This window comes from Salvelinus namaycush, chromosome 28 (genome assembly GCF_016432855.1).
Source record: "Salvelinus namaycush isolate Seneca chromosome 28, SaNama_1.0, whole genome shotgun sequence".
Classification (NCBI taxonomy): domain Eukaryota; kingdom Metazoa; phylum Chordata; class Actinopteri; order Salmoniformes; family Salmonidae; genus Salvelinus; species Salvelinus namaycush.
In genome coordinates, this window is record NC_052334.1 from 29,589,984 (window position 1) to 29,606,946 (window position 16,963).

General features: G+C 44.5%; 1 protein-coding gene across 2 annotated transcripts in view; it reads right to left on the bottom strand.

Moving 5' to 3' along the window:
• Window positions 1-645: 645 nt before the first annotated feature.
• The window catches only part of LOC120023772 (low density lipoprotein receptor adapter protein 1-B-like), a 55,892-nt gene continuing 39,574 nt past the window's right edge, over window positions 646-16,963 (bottom strand). Inside the window, exons 4-9 of one of the 2 annotated variants that reach the window (XM_038967869.1) lie at window positions 15,479-15,593; window positions 14,971-15,043; window positions 10,552-10,647; window positions 5,574-5,668; window positions 4,679-4,713; window positions 646-1,862 (exon numbers count right to left, since the gene is read on the bottom strand). In XM_038967869.1, coding sequence (XP_038823797.1) covers window positions 1,718-1,862; window positions 4,679-4,713; window positions 5,574-5,668; window positions 10,552-10,647; window positions 14,971-15,043; window positions 15,479-15,593 — 559 coding nt within the window. In that variant the 3' untranslated portion in view covers window positions 646-1,717. Of the gene's footprint in view, window positions 1,863-4,678; window positions 4,714-5,534; window positions 5,669-10,551; window positions 10,648-14,970; window positions 15,044-15,478; window positions 15,594-16,963 lie in introns of both variants that reach the window. The other variant, XM_038967868.1, reaches the window with a different exon arrangement.

Below are 16,963 nucleotides of genomic sequence, written 5' to 3' on the forward strand. Positions count from 1 at the left end.
TTTCGATCCATCCCTTAGGTATTAGAGTAGCGAGGTAGAAAACTACATCACATCATGCCTATGCATCTCACACTAACATTTTAAATCTTATTCACTGTTATCGAAAGAGGTGACCTGCTTCAAAAATGACCTTAGCTAGTTAGCATCATTTATGTTTTCCAAGTTGGGGGAAAAGAAGTGAAATGTTAAAGCTAGTTAGCTAAGTTACCGCGTTAGCACTTCGCCTCACCCTCCCATCAGAAAAATGTTTGTATTGTTTGATATTTTTTTAATAACTAGCTGAACGGTGTCAAACATAGCTAGCTAGCCAACTCACCACTTTTGCCAAATTAGCCACTGCACGGCCCCCAAAAAACTTTGGGGGCTTAGCAGGTGCATGCTCAAGAAAGGTCAAATGAGTTCAATCACGTTATTAATATCAGGTAAATTTGACAAATGCACCAAAAATATTTTATTTGGATACCATTGAATTTGTTTAATATGGCGTTGGCTAATGGTTTTACCCACAAATAACATGCTTAATTCCAATGTTATGACTCATGAGTTACTTGAATGTAACCACAGGTGGCCTATGAGAGAAAGCTGAGCTGTAATATTTGTAACTGGTGTGTGTGTGTACATGTACAGTATATTATTAAACCAGCCTCACATTGATACATACATTTTATTGAATTCAATAGGAGTAACATAATACCGGAAATGATTTAAATACATTTAAAACTAAGAAAAATGTCAGACATTAACACTGAGACTTGACCTCAAATCCTCATACCCCATCCCCAAACTGATGAGTAAACTATCAAAATCTTTATTAGCACAAACAAGGTCATAGACAACATTACAGTGCTATATGTAAGAGTTTGATGTTATAACAATCCCCAACATGAAAGTATGTGCTTTGGAGAGGGATGAGTAGTGCAAAAATAGATCTAGCAATAGAATAAAAGATGAATCCATATACACACAACTCACACATTATATATGCAAGTCAATTTTGATCAAGCCTGTTTGCCCAATTATTAGAGCACAGAGGTGAGTCACCCGCACTCTTTATTCTTATATTTGGCATCAGGGCTGGAGTTCAGCTGGTGGCTTTCAATCCATCACTTGTGAAGTTTCCCCTCCATCCACAGGTACATTAACATAGGGCTAATGCCATGGTTGTTATGTTCCCTGACTCCACATCAAACACTGACCATGGGTGTTAACCTGTTTTATCCATTTTCTGCCTCTAAATGCTTAACTGCGCCTTCACCAAATGCTCAAAAAATGATAAAATATAGCTCTTTCTATCAGCTTATGTATAAAGTAGATACATACTTACATTTGGTACACACACACACAGTTCAAATATACCAGTAGATACATATACAGTGGGCAAATAGAAAAATACAAAATTAATGCACAGTTGAATTTAACAAACACCAGATGACTGCATGTTTAACATTTAATTAAAATAAACAAAATGGTTACATTGCTTTGGTATGAGTTCTGGAGGCTCTCTGCTCAGGAAGGTCTCACCTGGTTGGTCAGCTAGATGCACAAACAGTCACATCCCTCAAGATGGCACCACTGAGTGGACTTTCAGGGAGAATCAGGTACAAACTCCATGGCACTACTATTTCACAGACATCGTTACTGCCTCTACTGCTTTCACTCAAATCCCTCCATCTTTCTCTCCCTTCCTCGATGCCTTGCGTCCGCAGTGGCTCCACCCTTAGAACCCAAACATATCGTCTTTCTCAGTGTTGTCTGCGTCTGTTTTGTCCCAGTTAGTTGGGGACAGGCACTCTTCGGTGTTGAAGTCCTGAGGGTTTACCCCAATGTCCAGGACCTGGGGGTTATTGCGAGACTCAGCGAGTCTAGACGGGGAGAAGAAAAGACATTTCACTTATCACATTCATCAGGCAAAAGACACCATATAACAGATGGGATGTGAACACTCAATACATTGAAATGAATGGAGATGTGGTAGCATTAACATTGAAAAGCATTGTGCAGTAGTACAATTTAAATTGTCAAATGTGTGTATTGGCTACTAGCAAACATTGTTGAACATTACATTAAATATACTATACACAAATGTGTCAAATTTGAGTAAGTGTAACTACAAATACTGTGTTGGTCTCGTGTTACAGTATCCAGAACTAAACAGTAGAGGCATGTTGTGTGAAATTATCAAACAGTGAGGTATGGTCATCTAAGTAAGACAATCTCTTCACACGACTACAGCTCTCAGACCTGACACAAGACAATGTTTCAACACACGCCAAACACTTTCAACACTTCACTGCTACCACAGTAACCACTTGGCTCACCATGTCATCACTCATTTAGTGATGTGGCAACAACGGTGAAATGGCTGATGATTATAAAGAAGAAAAACACAAATCCGAAACATGGACAAAATGAGAATAACAAATCAACACTTTAGCATAAAACCCTGCCTTGCATACACAGCACAGCCTTCCCAGCCTCTGTGCACTTTGCTGCTTTTAAGTAGGATCCTCTAGTCCAAACTTAAATCAGATGGGTACTTCTCGGTTTGAGCCCTTCGTTACCTCAGCATCGTCAACAGGGAAAATCAATAGGACAGGGTTCCGAGCTGTGGTAATGGAATACTCCTACATCGAGATATGCAACTACATGGTGGCAGTAATGTACACATCCACGCTCAGACAGATGGGCTGGGTTCGGTGAGGACAAGAGTGACAGAGGGGGTCACAGTTTGGATGAGAGTGGTGGTGACTGGGGGAAGTAATGGGGGGGGGGGCGACACGGCACATCCAATGGATGACGTCATTACCTGAGTATGATTCAAAGCTATCCAGACTGCGGCTGAGGGGTGCAAAGGAAATGTAAAATGTCAGACAGCTGTTTAGAACCTCATACCAGTACTAAAAGATGAGAAAATCATGTCCCCTATAGTCATAATGAGGAACTGCCAGAAGGTGTCACTGTAATCCCTCGAGATAGAGCAATGGCTCATCAGTCCAAGGTCAGTATCAGTATTGAGAAAAAGCCCTGGGCTCAACTTTGCTACATAGCATTGTTTAAAGGGATGTACAGGGAGAAGTTTACATGACCATACAGCTGAACTTAAAATCACTCACGCAGAGAATGAAGGGAAGAAATGTCAACACTATAGTGTTTTACTAGTTCTAAAACCTAACATACAAGGATGGAGGATTGACACTAAAACTGTTCTTGGATTCACAAGAAGTCCCGAAGAAGGAAAACCACTGTCTACATTACATGCGTCCTTTGACTTCCAGAGTTCTACTACCCCATTCTACCACCCACAGCATGTTTGGAGGAACCAAAGCCCTACTGCCAATTAAGTGCCTTTTACTGAAAGCTCTTTCCTCAAACACAGAGGAAAAGTCTGACCTCACTCCACCCCATTCCCAAGGAAAATAAAGGAAAGAACAAGCATTAGCAACAACAAAATATACCTGATTATAAACTCCCTGCGTGTGGCCAAACAGCCCAGTCTTGAGGAAGACTAAGGTCTCACAGACAGAATCTAATGTTTCTGTCATCACTGGGTCTTTTTTTAGAAAATCCATACTAAAGAGCTAGCTTGTTTGAGTCCAGTGACAGAGACTTTGAAGTGGCAGCCTATGTAATGAAAAACTCTCCATACACATATATCAGCAACAGGCATGGAACTAAAAAAATAAAAAAGAGAAATGAGTCTACAAGTACTGACATCAGCAGATCGTCCAGGTCATGTCTGGCTGGACATCCAGGTCAGTCCATATGACACTTCGTTTCACCATTGGCTCAACGCCTCCTCAAAGGCTTGAACCTCCTAAATTTCCCTCAATTAAGACAATCACTTCTCCAGAGTCCCCTCGTTAATCACAGCAACAGACACAGCAGCAGATATTAACAGCTTAGTGAGTAATTACTGTGTGCGCAGACAAATAATTATCTGATAACAGCGTTAGATGGCTTGATTACCAGTCGATGAAGCAAACTGTCCCTACCTCCAGACAGACAGAGGCGGCCACTGTCAGTTTCAACTGAGAAAATTAAAAGAGTCCTGGGGGAAATTAAAGCACTGACAAGACTGGAATTAGACTCTTACTTTGTGGTAGACATTAGAAAACAAATAAATATAAAAACAAATAAATATTGGGAATTGTGATTCAGCTCCCCAAACTCCACAGTAGGCCTCAAAACCCCATCAGGGTTGATTGAAACAAAATGGCGTCCTTTGAGCTCTGCATGAGTTGGGTTAGCTTAAAATGAGCCCTTGAGTGATCCCCGTCTGTGCAAAAGCACAAGGAATACACTGAAGGACATGTCCAGTCAACATTGAACCTGCTAGTTGTGTGACCGAAAACCAATGCTCTCTATTTATCCCTCAACCGCAACCATTCTTGTCTGCCAGATTCAATCTATCCCAACTTGAAAACTTACTGTTAAATCACTGCATGTGGGGGCCAAAAGAAAGAGAGGCTGAGAAAGCAGATGATGACTAAGTGTGGTGTTGACGCCAGAAAACTGAAAACACAGCCTGTTTCTTAGATATAAGCGCAACGAGCCAGGAGGAGGGAGTGGCAGCATTTATGAGACGAGCCCTAACCACCGGCTATTTCCAGAACAGTGTGTGTGTGTGTGGTGGGTTACTGCAGAGGGGGACTGGACGAGGTACAGTAACATTACCCACCTTGAGAAAGCTTCATCCAGACCATCCTCAAGCTCCTACCAGAAAAAAAACAGACAAGGTCAGTGAAAGAAGACAATGTCAAAGTAATTTAAATACTGTTAAAAACATTTAGAAAAAGGTTTACAAGTAGGTACACTACAGGAAGTGATCTCCAATAAAGATAAATGGCATCAAACGGCTCTTATGGTTTTACAGTAGATTTAAAAAGGTAGCTTTGAGTTATGAGCAGCTAAAGTTAACACACACACACACACACACACACACCTCTATCCAAATAAGTATATAATTGTAGAGTAACAACCTCACACCCTCCCCTGTTATGGGAACCATCTGACAAGTATTGCCCTTTTCAATGCACCATTGTCCTGAGCTTAACTCAACCCATACATATACTCTAGTACAGTGTTTCCCAACCCTGGTCCTCCAGTACCCCTCTTACTGTACACATCCAGTACCCCCCTTACTGTACACATTTTTATTGCAACTCTGGACAAGCACACTTGATTCAACTTGTCAACTAATCATCAAGGTCTCAATGAGGTGTGTTTGTCCAGGGATAAAACTAAACGGTGTACTGTTGGGGGTACTGGAGGACCAGGGTTGGGAAACACTGCTCTAGTATAAATACCCTGCCTTTGAATAAAGCGTGTATGCTAGGAGCTATTGCCAATACTGTATTGTTTCCATCTTACCCGTACAGTGTACTGTTGCTGTTCCGTCCATTTTATCTAACCCATACAGCTAGTTGTAGCAAAACATATGCCCTCCAAGCCTTTGGTTGTCATCCATAAAGCATTGCCCCTCTTATCAAGCCTGTGCAGCTCCAGTAGTACTATTCTAGCCCCCATTCTCTTACCCATACAGTATTGTTGTTCTCTGTGGAGTGGTTGCGCACCATGAAGGGGTCCGGTTCGCTCTCCTTTGTCCCCGAGTGGACCAGCGCAATGTTCGCCCCCTCTGCCAAGTCTAGAAGGTTTCCTGTGGCCACTTCTGTAAAACAATGGAAAGCAAACATACTTAATGGAACTCAGAGACATATACAAACCTGAAAAGTATTGCCTAAATGACATTACAAGCGAGACGTCTACCAAGTAATTTATCATAGCATACTTGCACCAATACTCATGCACACTTATAATCATCATATGCAAACATAACATTAACCGGAATCATGCACACAAAGGCCATTATGGGAATCTTTAGGACCAAGGCCTAATTCTCTGAGCATTGATTGTCTGGTCAGACTAACTGTCGCCGGTCCCTTGAGAAGAGAAGGTGAAATCTCAGTTCTCTAAACCCGTCTCAAAGTTGTACTTGGCTCCATTAAGCACCTCATATCCTTCTTTATCCTTAGAAGACCATGGCCTTTTCTTAATTAGATTTGCTCCTGTTGGGTCCTCTCTGTCCTCCTTTCGAAAAAGGTCAAAGGTAACCGAGAAGAGGGAATGTAGACAAACGGCCATATATGAAATGAGACTCCTTCTCCAATCGCGTATCATCAGGCAAATTACAGGGTGGAATCCCCAAATAAATGTATAACGTGATAAAAAAAAAACTAAATGTAGCTAGTTGTGCAATACATTTGATAGATAAAAAGCATAAGCAACATATCATTTTTAAATGTTTGCATGCTTTGGAGTGTGGCTGGGGTCTGGGCATCGTCTGGCAGGCTTGCCCCAGGGAGTGAGCGGCAAACAGGAGTATCATGTTACAGGCCTCTAAGAAACTACATCTCCAAGTAGAGGGGACACGGGAGCATGTGCATAGAGATGCACACGTCAGCACACAAACATTAGTTTGTGTGATGAGCAGGAAACTATCAGAGAGGGAGGGGCTCCAGCAACACGCCTTCCTGAGGCTCCCAGGTGGTGTATACTTACTGTGAGCACGTTGCATCTCTGTCAATACCACTTCATTATGGGTCTAACCCACACATCCCTCTGAGTCATAGCTCAAGTACTGCCAAAAATAAAGTGACAGGGCTGCAATCCCCTTACACCAAAGCCCCTCTGTTACAAAAATATAATTTCCAGGTCAAGGGTTTTACCCTCCTCTCTAGAGAGGATCTATAAATCTCTGAACCCAAATGGCCCTGATCCTTTTGTAATCTCGAGCTGATCCAGTCCCGGCCCATGTTAACAGTGTCAGCTGAGGGATCCCACTCTGGCTGGCTGGGGTCCAACTGGCCAAGCTGATGTTTTAAGGATGCTCTGTACGTGTCACACAGTGACTGATCCCCATGATCCCAGAGGAGGGGAGAAGAGGGAGAAGTCAGAGTGCCAGAGGTACTGTATGGTGTAGGGTCAGCGTCATTCCCTCTCAGGCTCTGGATCTGGAATGCAGCTGTAACCCCCCTGGTTACTTTGTTGTTTTTTTGCACAGACTGTATTACTTATTATAAACTGGGTGGGTTGAGCCCTGAATGCTGATTGGCTGACAGCCGTGGTATATCAGACCGCATACCGCGGGTATGACAAAACATTTGTTTTTACTGCTCTAATTACGTTGGTCACCAGTTTATAATAGCAATAAGGCACCTCAGGGGTTTGTGGTATGTGGCCAATATACCACGGCTAAGGTCTGTATCCAGGCACTCTGCATTGCGTCGTACATAAGAACAGCCCTTGGCCATGGTATATTGGCCATATACCACACCCCCTCATGCCTTATTCCTTAAGTATGTACTGGTATTGTTGCATGTGGGACATATTTGGGAGACTGAGCGGTTGCTAGGGAACTGTGCAACGCGAGTGAGGGAAGACTATTGAAAACTATCAACGTTTGCTAATTAGTTGTTTCAAGCAGTGTAAAGTTGTGTAACTCGTTCACCAGTGAAAATAAAAGTACTAAATATGACAAACATTTATTTGATCACCGTGAGGAGTGAGGGATTTGTAGGTGGTACTTTTTCCGACAGAGAATCAACTGTCATCAACAGGCTACTCTTAATCTCTCTCTCTCTCAACCGATATACTGAGACAGCTTTGCCACGGTCGTGAGTTGCCATTGGTTGTGGTAAAAGTGAGAGGAGTTAATAGTTCGAGTGGTCCCGTTTAAATGAAAGAGCACCATTTAGTTTGTGTTTTCACAAAAGGAACTGTGTCGAGCTGTTCCAGGGTGTTTTATTGGGACAGCCACAGGTCCGTTGACCGTTTCCATTCGCGCGCTGCGCCTCAAGTCAGGCGCCAGTAAAGCTTGGAACAGATTCTTGGACACAGGACCTTAAGTTTATTTGGGACTGAGAAGTTTTCTTATTTCTTTTATTGTGTTGAAGGGATCCACATTTTAAAGTAGCTTTGAGCACTCTGAGGCACTAAACCCTGGTACCAGATCTTTACTGTGTATATATATAGTGTATATATATCTGAATATATATACACTGCTCAAAAAAATAAAGGGAACACTTAAACAACACAATGTAACTCCAAGTCAATCACACTTCTGTGAAATCAAACTGTCCACTTAGGAAGCAACACTGATTGACAATACATTTCACATGCTGTTGTGCAAATGGAATAGACAAAAGGTGGAAATTATAGGCAATTAGCAAAACACCCCCAATAAAGGAGTGATTCTACAGGTGGTGACCACAGACCACTTCTCAGTTCCTATGCTTCCTGGCTGATGTTTTGGTCACTTTTGAATGCTGGCGGTGCTCTCACTCTAGTGGTAGCATGAGACGGAGTCTACAACCCACACAAGTGGCTCAGGTAGTGCAGCTCATCCAGGATGGCACATCAATGCGAGCTGTGGCAAGAAGGTTTGCTGTGTCTGTCAGCGTAGTGTCCAGAGCATGGAGGCGCTACCAGGAGACAGGCCAGTACATCAGGAGACGTGGAGGAGGCCGTAGGAGGGCAACAACCCAGCAGCAGGACCGCTACCTCCGCCTTTGTGCAAGGAGGTGCACTGCCAGCGCCCTGCAAAATGACCTCCAGCAGGCCACAAATGTGCATGTGTCAGCATATGGTCTCACAAGGGCTCTGAGGATCTCATCTCGGTACCTATTGGCAGTCAGGCTACCTCTGGCGAGCACATGGAGGGCTGTGCGGCCCCACAAAGAAATGCCACCCCACACCATGACTGACCAATCGCCAAACCGGTCATGCTGGAGGATGTTGCAGGCAGCAGAACGTTCTCCACGGCGTCTCCAGACTCTGTCACGTCTGTCACATGTGCTCATGTGCTCAGTGTGAACCTGCTTTCATCTGTGAAGAGCACAGGGCGCCAGTGGCGAATTTGCCAATCTTGGTGTTCTCTGGCAAATGCCAAACGTCCTGCACGGTGTTGGGCTGTAAGCACAACCCCCACCTGTGGACGTCGGGCCCTCATACCACCCTCATGGAGTCTGTTTCTGACCGTTTGAGCAGACACATGCACATTTGTGGCCTGCTGGAGGTCATTTTGCAGGGCTCTGGCAGTGCTCCTCCTTGCACAAAGGCGGAGGTAGCGGTCCTGCTGCTGGGTTGTTGCCCTCCTACGGCCTCCTCCACGTCTCCTGATGTACTGGCCTGTCTCCTGGTAGCGCCTCCATGCTCTGGACACTACGCTGACAGACACAGCAAACCTTTTTGCCACAGCTCGCATTGATGTGCCATCCTGGATGAACTGCACTACCTGAGCCACTTGTGTAGGTTGTAGACTCCGTCTCATGCTACCACTAGAGTGAGAGCACCGCCAGCATTCAAAAGTGACCAAAACATCAGCCAGGAAGCATAGAAACTGAGAAGTGGTCTGTGGTCACCACCTGCAGAATCACTCCTTTTTTGGGGGTGTCTTGCTAATTGCCTATAATTTCCACCTTTTGTCTATTCCATTTGCACAACAGCATGTGAAATTTATTGTCAATCAGTGTTGCTTCCTAAGTGGACAGTTTTATTTCACAGAAGTGTGATTGACTTGGAGTTACATTGTGTTGTTTAAGTGTTCCCTTTATTTTTTTGAGCAGTGTATATATATATATATCGATAGATGGATAGATATCTGATGCTGTCATCAAGGCAAATGGTGGCTACTTTGAAGAATCTAAAATATTTGTTTAACACTTTTTTGGTTACTACATGATTCCATATGTGTTATTTTATAGTTTTGATGTCTTCACTATTATTCCACAATGTAGAAAATTGTAAAAAAATAAAGAACATCCCTCGAATAAGTAAGTGTGTCCAAACTTTTGACCGGTACTGTACACACTCACACACACACTTTAGGGGTATATTCCCACTAGGTGGAGGCTCTGCACTATTTATGGTTGGCCCCCCCAGTCCACACACTCATTTTCACATACTGCCTGCTTACATAGTTTATAGTTTATTATTGCCATACACCTAGATACTAGGTTCAAACGGATATGAACTCTGGTCCCTCAGAAGAGAGGGCAACACAGCACTTCAGGGTCTAAAGCTAAATATGCCTCACCAGCAGGATTTGAGGAAACGGTCACAGGGACTAGAATCTCTTGGCTCACAGAATTCCATGGACAAGGAACCGAACAGCCACAAAGAATGTAGATCCCTCAAGCTTTTCAAACAAACGGTTTCCTGTTGTTGGACTCAAGCTTACATGCCAGAGTTCACCTTTCTCCTTAACATTCCTCTGTGCCAAATATCTTTAAAATATAAAATAAAACCAGAGAGACAAGATTCTGAGAAAAACAGACCCCATTAGTTCTCAAGGAAGAATTAATCAAGCCAGTATCTACAGAAGAACAAAGACAGTAACCAGCGTGATGGTGGATTTAGGCTAAAATGGACTCCTAGACAAAGGACTCAACAAGGACAAGATTATCATCACCTGGCCCTGGGCTATATGAATATCTTGCCTTTGGAATATCTTTCCATCCCTGAGGCAGAGAGACGTTATGGTTGGTGACTCACCTCCTCCCTTCAGACTGCCCAGGCTGGCCGAGCTCTCCGACTGGCTACTACTGGCTCCTTCCCCATCCGACCCAGACTTCACACGCTTCTCCTTGTCTGTGGAGGAGAGAGATAGAAAGACCGAGGGAAAAGAGGGACAATCATCTAGAATATTCATGTCTAGCTGATCATGTTTGTAATGTCTGTAAACCATTGTTCATCATTCTCAGCAGATATCGGGCACTTGACCAAACAACACTATGGATGTGTTCGTAAATTCACTCTGGAGTGCGCTCTGGGCATTCGTAAATGCAGAGCATTGTCAGATTGTCCTCTCGTAAATTCGGAGCGTCTCAAATATTTGAGATTCTTTAGAGCGCACACTGGACACTCAGGCCGATGAGTAGCGTTGATCCAAGTGTTCTGACCTCACAGCGGGAGTCAAGCGCTCAAGCCAACTGGCTAAATTTGCTAGCTACTTTCAGACACAAAATGAGAGAACCTCTGACTATTTTACTCACCCTAGCAGAGCTGGTTAGGCTGTTTTCATGTTATCTAGAGCGTCGGTGGCTAACTGTGCTGCTGGAAACAATTGAATTACGTTTTTTTTGTGCCAATGTTCACTAACGCCGGTAATATTCAACTAACACTGGTTCGTAAATTCATCAGTTATTCTGCACTCTGGCACACTCAGACGAGAGTGCTCTGAAATCAGAGTAAATAGCCAGACTGAATTTACGAATGCACCTAAATATTTAGACATGAGGGGTTGAAGACGCCACAAGGACCAAAAGCTTCTGTAGCGGCTACACTTAAACATGCCAGTCAGTGGCCTTGGGCCAGGAGATTTAAATCGAGTAGAACCAAACAGTGGTCAGGTCTGTAGCTTCAGGAACCAGTCAATCAGGCAGGCAGTTCCTCATCTGCTTTAATAAGGAGCATCTGGGTCACGTGGATAAAGCCTGTCTCCTCTCCTAACATCCTTACCTGAACGGGAGCAGGGCTCAGGTTGCAGCGTGAGGCACTGACCCAAAGAGACAGAGCTTTCCTGGAGAATAATTGTTTCTCAACTCCAGTACCCACCACACCCCAACTCCAGTCCTCCCCACACCCCAACTCCAGTCCTCCCAACACCCCAACTCCAGTCCTCCCAACACCCCAACTCCAGTCCTTCCAAAACCACACATTTTTGTTGTAGTCCCGGACAAACACACCTTATTCAACTTGTCAACTAATCATCCAGCCTTCAATGAGTCGAATCGGGTGAGTTTGTCTGGGGCGACAAATAAAAGTGTGTGCTGCTGTTGGGGGTACTGGAGGACTGGAGTTGGGAAACACTGGTCTACATGTTCACATTAGGTGGGTCTCTACACACACACCTCAGTATGCACTATGTTTATGCATTGCATGCACGTTTTCTTGCCCCCATGGTGAAAGGGGAGGTTCTTACTCAAGCATACACACATACTTCTGATGCTCTCAAGCAAACCATACACAGTCTGTCTGCAGGTCTGACCATACACAGTCTGTCTGCAGGTCTGACCAAACACAGTCTGTCTGCAGGTTTGATCATTCGTCAAAAGGCCTGGCTGCTGACCTACTGTAACTCATGCTTCCATTAACTTCTGTGGCGATTAAAAGCACATGTCAGCTTGTCCCCCAAGGGCAATGGTTACATTAAGTCCCTTTTAGGACTCCTTAGACATTGTCCAGCAGAAGCATAAAAAAAAAACATGCAGCCCCCCCCCCCCGTGAGTCCCATTCCCCAGGAGAGCCAAGGTGGCTGAGTGGTGGCTGGGTTCCAAACTATTCCCTGGGTGGCTGTGCCCTCTTTCCCCCTCCGGTGGCAACACTGCACGGGATAACCCCCAGACAGGGTGTGAGAGAATGCCATCAGGCATTGAAACGCCCAAAAATATTGAGAGACTTCACACAGTCAATATCAAAGCTATACTAGCTAGTTGTGTCTACTGTAAATACACTTCAAATTATTGCTTCTCATGCATAGAGATGAGATCTTATAAGGATGTGGGTCACAGATGCAGTTTGGAGAAATATGGTGGGGTTGAGTGTGGTCGGTTGGGGCAGAGGAATGGATGCAGTGATGTACAGCAAAGAGACAACCACCCTGATGTTCCTACCCACAATCCTCAGGGGACATGTAACTCACAGAGCAGACTATGATTGTTAGTTCGCTCTCCTTCTGCCACAAGAGAGCACGACTACTCCCTTTGATAGCTCCCCAAAGCATCACTTCTTTCTACTCCACTCCCTCATCAGCCACATTGTGTAGAACAAGACAAAAAGGCAGCCCAGGAAATCAGAGGGGTTAGCAGTCCTTATGGCTCTGAGTCTGAACTCTGACGAGGCACGAGGGCAGCGAGCGAGGGAAAGCCTGCACTCCTCATTTTCAGCTTTAATATTCATTTCTGAAATGCGGAACGGAACACAGAAAAGAGGAAATACTCCACTGCCTTGATCTCTGGAAAATAATACAATCAAATGGAAATGCATCTGAATTAAAACCCTATCAAAAGGCTCTGCCGTAAACAACCTGTCCAAAACCACAAAAAAGGGGGCGTAAATGAAAGTGTGGGAGGTGTAAAGGAATGAATAGATAACCTCTCCTTCACTCTCAGTGAGACTGGATCAATTGCACAGGGATCCAGTTGTCACAGACAGGACTGACCTACCATTGTCATGGACTCTGTCCTTCCTCCCCTCTCCTTCTCTCTCCCTCCTCCTCTCCGACAGTGACAAACAGAAAGAGGGGAATGGGTGGAGGGTTTTGACAAAAAAGAAAGCAGAAACTTTACAAGGATCTAGGTGCCAGACCAGAGTCACAAAAAAATAATCTAGCAACAAAAAACTGCTTGTTGCAACTAAATCCTGATAATGAGCCATTATTTTGTATCAAACGAGAACTGATTCTAAGGTGCTATGTTCAGAAGACAACAGTTAGAAAGGGTGCGTAATATGGAGGATTGAAGATGGAGAATTATACTGACACCCACATGTATAGTGTACCCCCAGGAGTTCTCATTTACATACAAGTCATACATGCAGTAAATGACAGACATGTTTTGCTGACCTGTGAAAACCATACATGGGTGTGTGACAACCTTCCTTACACAGCACTTTCAGTGTTCATCCATTTAGCCTGAGCGAGTACCCTAGGGGCTGGATGTCTGTCTTTACAGTAATCTGTGTGTGTGTGTGTGTGTTCAACAACAAAAAAACGGTGTACTTAGTAAATAATTTAAATTTACTCGAATCTAAATATTTCCAGTCAGTTTTAAGGAGTAGACTTCATCTATTTGGTGACTTCCATCTCCCCCTTTTCTGCCCTCATGTTTTCACAGTAAAAACACCGGAAACACGGCAGATTGACAAGCCTTCTCACCTAGGCCTCAGGCTACAACTCACTGAGCTCCTGTCAATATCTATATTAGCCTTTAACCAGAGTAATCTGCCCTAAATTAAGTGGGTTTACTGAACAAAACAAAGTTTCCCTTTCTGGCCTGGTTGTTCCCACAGAGGGACTGTTTTAATCAATGTGGACATTCCTGTTGGGGAGCTAACTGAAAGGTGGGAGCGGCCTAGCAGAGATCCACCATTTCACATGCCTCTGAGGGGTCAGGGCCAAGGCCGGGGAGGACAGGGGAATTTATGTTGCTACATTGTAGAGGAACTATGGTGGGATTGAGCAAACGCACTCTATCCTCCCTCATTCAGCTGCTGTACAGAACATCTACATGCAGTGCGTGGGAACAGGAGGGACTTAAAGGGATACTGCGAGATTGAGATTTAGGTCGTTTTTGTACTTACCCAGTCAGACAAACTCATGGACACCATTTGTATGTCTCTGCATGCGGTTTGGAGATTATTGAAGTTAGCATATCGTTAGCCTAGCGTAATTGCTTGAAGTCTCCAGGTACAGTAGCCAGCTCCTCTCAAAATCAGGGAAATAGACCTAACTACTTTGAAGCTGGGTGGATGGTAATTTGGTCATTGTGGCATCTGAGCACACTGGCAGCGCCATTGAGACCGATACAATGTTGAAATGACCAACCACCCAGCTTTGGAGTAGTTGTGTCTATTTTCCTGATTTTGAGAGGAGATGGCCATTGTACCGAGAGACTTCCAGCAATTGCACTGAGCTAACGATATGTTAACTTCAATAATCTCCAAACTGCTTGCAGAGACACACAAATGGTATCCATGGATTCGTTTGACTCTGGGTCAGTAGAAAAACTACCTAAATCTCAAAGTTTCCCTTTAAGTGTGTACTGAGAGAGAACATAGGCCGAGAGGCAACAGAGTGAAATAATGAAAGAGTAAGGGGGAGGTGAGAGAGAGAAGAGGAGGATAAGAGCGGTTACACTCAAAGAATGAGACATTCGTCACACTTCTCCAGTCATCCGGGGTGACCACGCGTACCTTCTTTGGCGGCCTGCCAGAACTCAAACGCCACTCTGAAGGCTTGGGCCACTGTTAACGTCACTGCCTGGGCCTGAGGGAGGGGGAGAGAGCGGGAGGGAGAGAGAGAGAGCGAGAGGTAGAGGAAAATAAGCACAGTAAGTATGACATACAAGATGTTGGCTAAGTGTTTTAAGATGGGAGAGGAAAACCCATTGAAGACAGATAAGAGCAGAACTAGAGACTAACAGAGGGAGGGGTCGCCGGCTTCCAGAGGAAACTCCTCAACTAACACTTAATAAGGGAACATTAACCCACGTGACCGTGTTGGTCCCTACTACTCAGATCAACTTCCTCTTCCTTACTAGTTGTTTATGTAGCTGGGAGGAAGTGTGGCCGTTGGACCAGAGCTAAATTAGCAAGGGGAAGGAAAGAGAGGGAGTGGCACACTCATTCACAAAGCCACCCCCTGGGAGAGATACTATTTGGAAGAGGGGCCACAGACACACACACACACAGACAGACTCACCACTTTCCTCTTGGTGCAGAGGTAGGCGTGACACTCCAGGGTTTCATTCTGTTGGCTCTGGGCGATGTAGGCAAACACTTTGTCGTGCATCTTGTCTGCTGTGCAGTAGGATATCCTGAGGGGGAGTCACAGAGACAAACTAGTTTTAATAAAAAGTGTCCCTGCGGATTGGGCAGGGCTATCACGCAACTTCATCTTCACTAAGCCTTTAAGCCCACCACAATCAGATTTAAACACTTAAATCTTTCATTTCCACATTAAATAAACCCATCACATTTCACACACACACACTAGCGTGCAGGCGGAGACCCAATCAAAAGATCCAGGCTTTGAATTTTAAATTAAGGACATTCGTCTGTGGTATGTCCCCAGTGTACCTCGGCTCCATTAGTTTTAGCCAAGACGACTGTGTGATCCCTGCTGTGTCTGTCCGCCCAGCCCTGTGGTGTTATAGTATTATTGGATTGGACCTTGCCTCTTAACTGCAGGTCTACTCTAACGTTGGAACATGCTTTGTTCTGCAAATGTTCTGAGACATGACATCATATCACCCCGAGACCTGATTGACAGGTGGGTTGGGTAATGAATGACCGCAATCTGCCCTCCCTGTTCCTCTACACCAGCACCCTGCTGCTCAAACTCTGAACATCACTCTGCAGAGATCACACGTCTAGTTAACGAATGACTCAGTGATATAAAATGCAACATGTAAAAAAACATTTCTCTGCTATAAAAGCCAACAGCTGCACGGTGCGACGTTGTGAGATTTACGACAGATGTTAAGAGTGAGAGCATTGTGAAATTGGGCGTCTAGGTAAATACATTTAATTTACTGCTCATCCATCTTCTCTAGCAGATGACTGGAGAGGAGGACCCCAGTGAATGACAATGTTTGCTTTAAATTTAACCAACATCCTTACATTGAGTCACAGCTAAATAGTTAGTGTTGAAGATCACACAGCCTCAGAGAAAAAACTGTTGTACTCCAGTGTGATGGAGAGTTAAGCGACATGATTGTGATTTTGTCCTCAATGTACCAACCCCTCCTCGGTTGTTGTGAGAGTGATCCAACCCCTCCTCGGTTGTTGTGAGAGTGATCCAACCCCTCCTCGGTTGTTGTGAGAGTGATCCAACCCCTCCTCGGTTGTTGTGAGAGTGATCCAACCCCTCCTCGGTTGATGTGAGAGTGATCCAACCCCTCCACGGTTGTTGTGAGAGTGATCCAACCCCTCCTCGGTTGTTGTGAGAGTGATCCAACCCCTCCTCGGTTGTTGTGAGAGTGATCCAACCCCTCCACGGTTGTTGTGAGAGTGATCCAACCCCTCCACGGTTGTTGTGAGAGTGATCCAACCCCTCCTCGGTTGCTGTGAGAGTGATCCAAGTTCTGGTCTTTTTATTTTACCTTTATTTAACTAGGCAAGTCAGTTAAGAACAAATTCTTATTTTCAATGACGGCCTAGGAACAGTGGGTTAACTGCCTTGTTC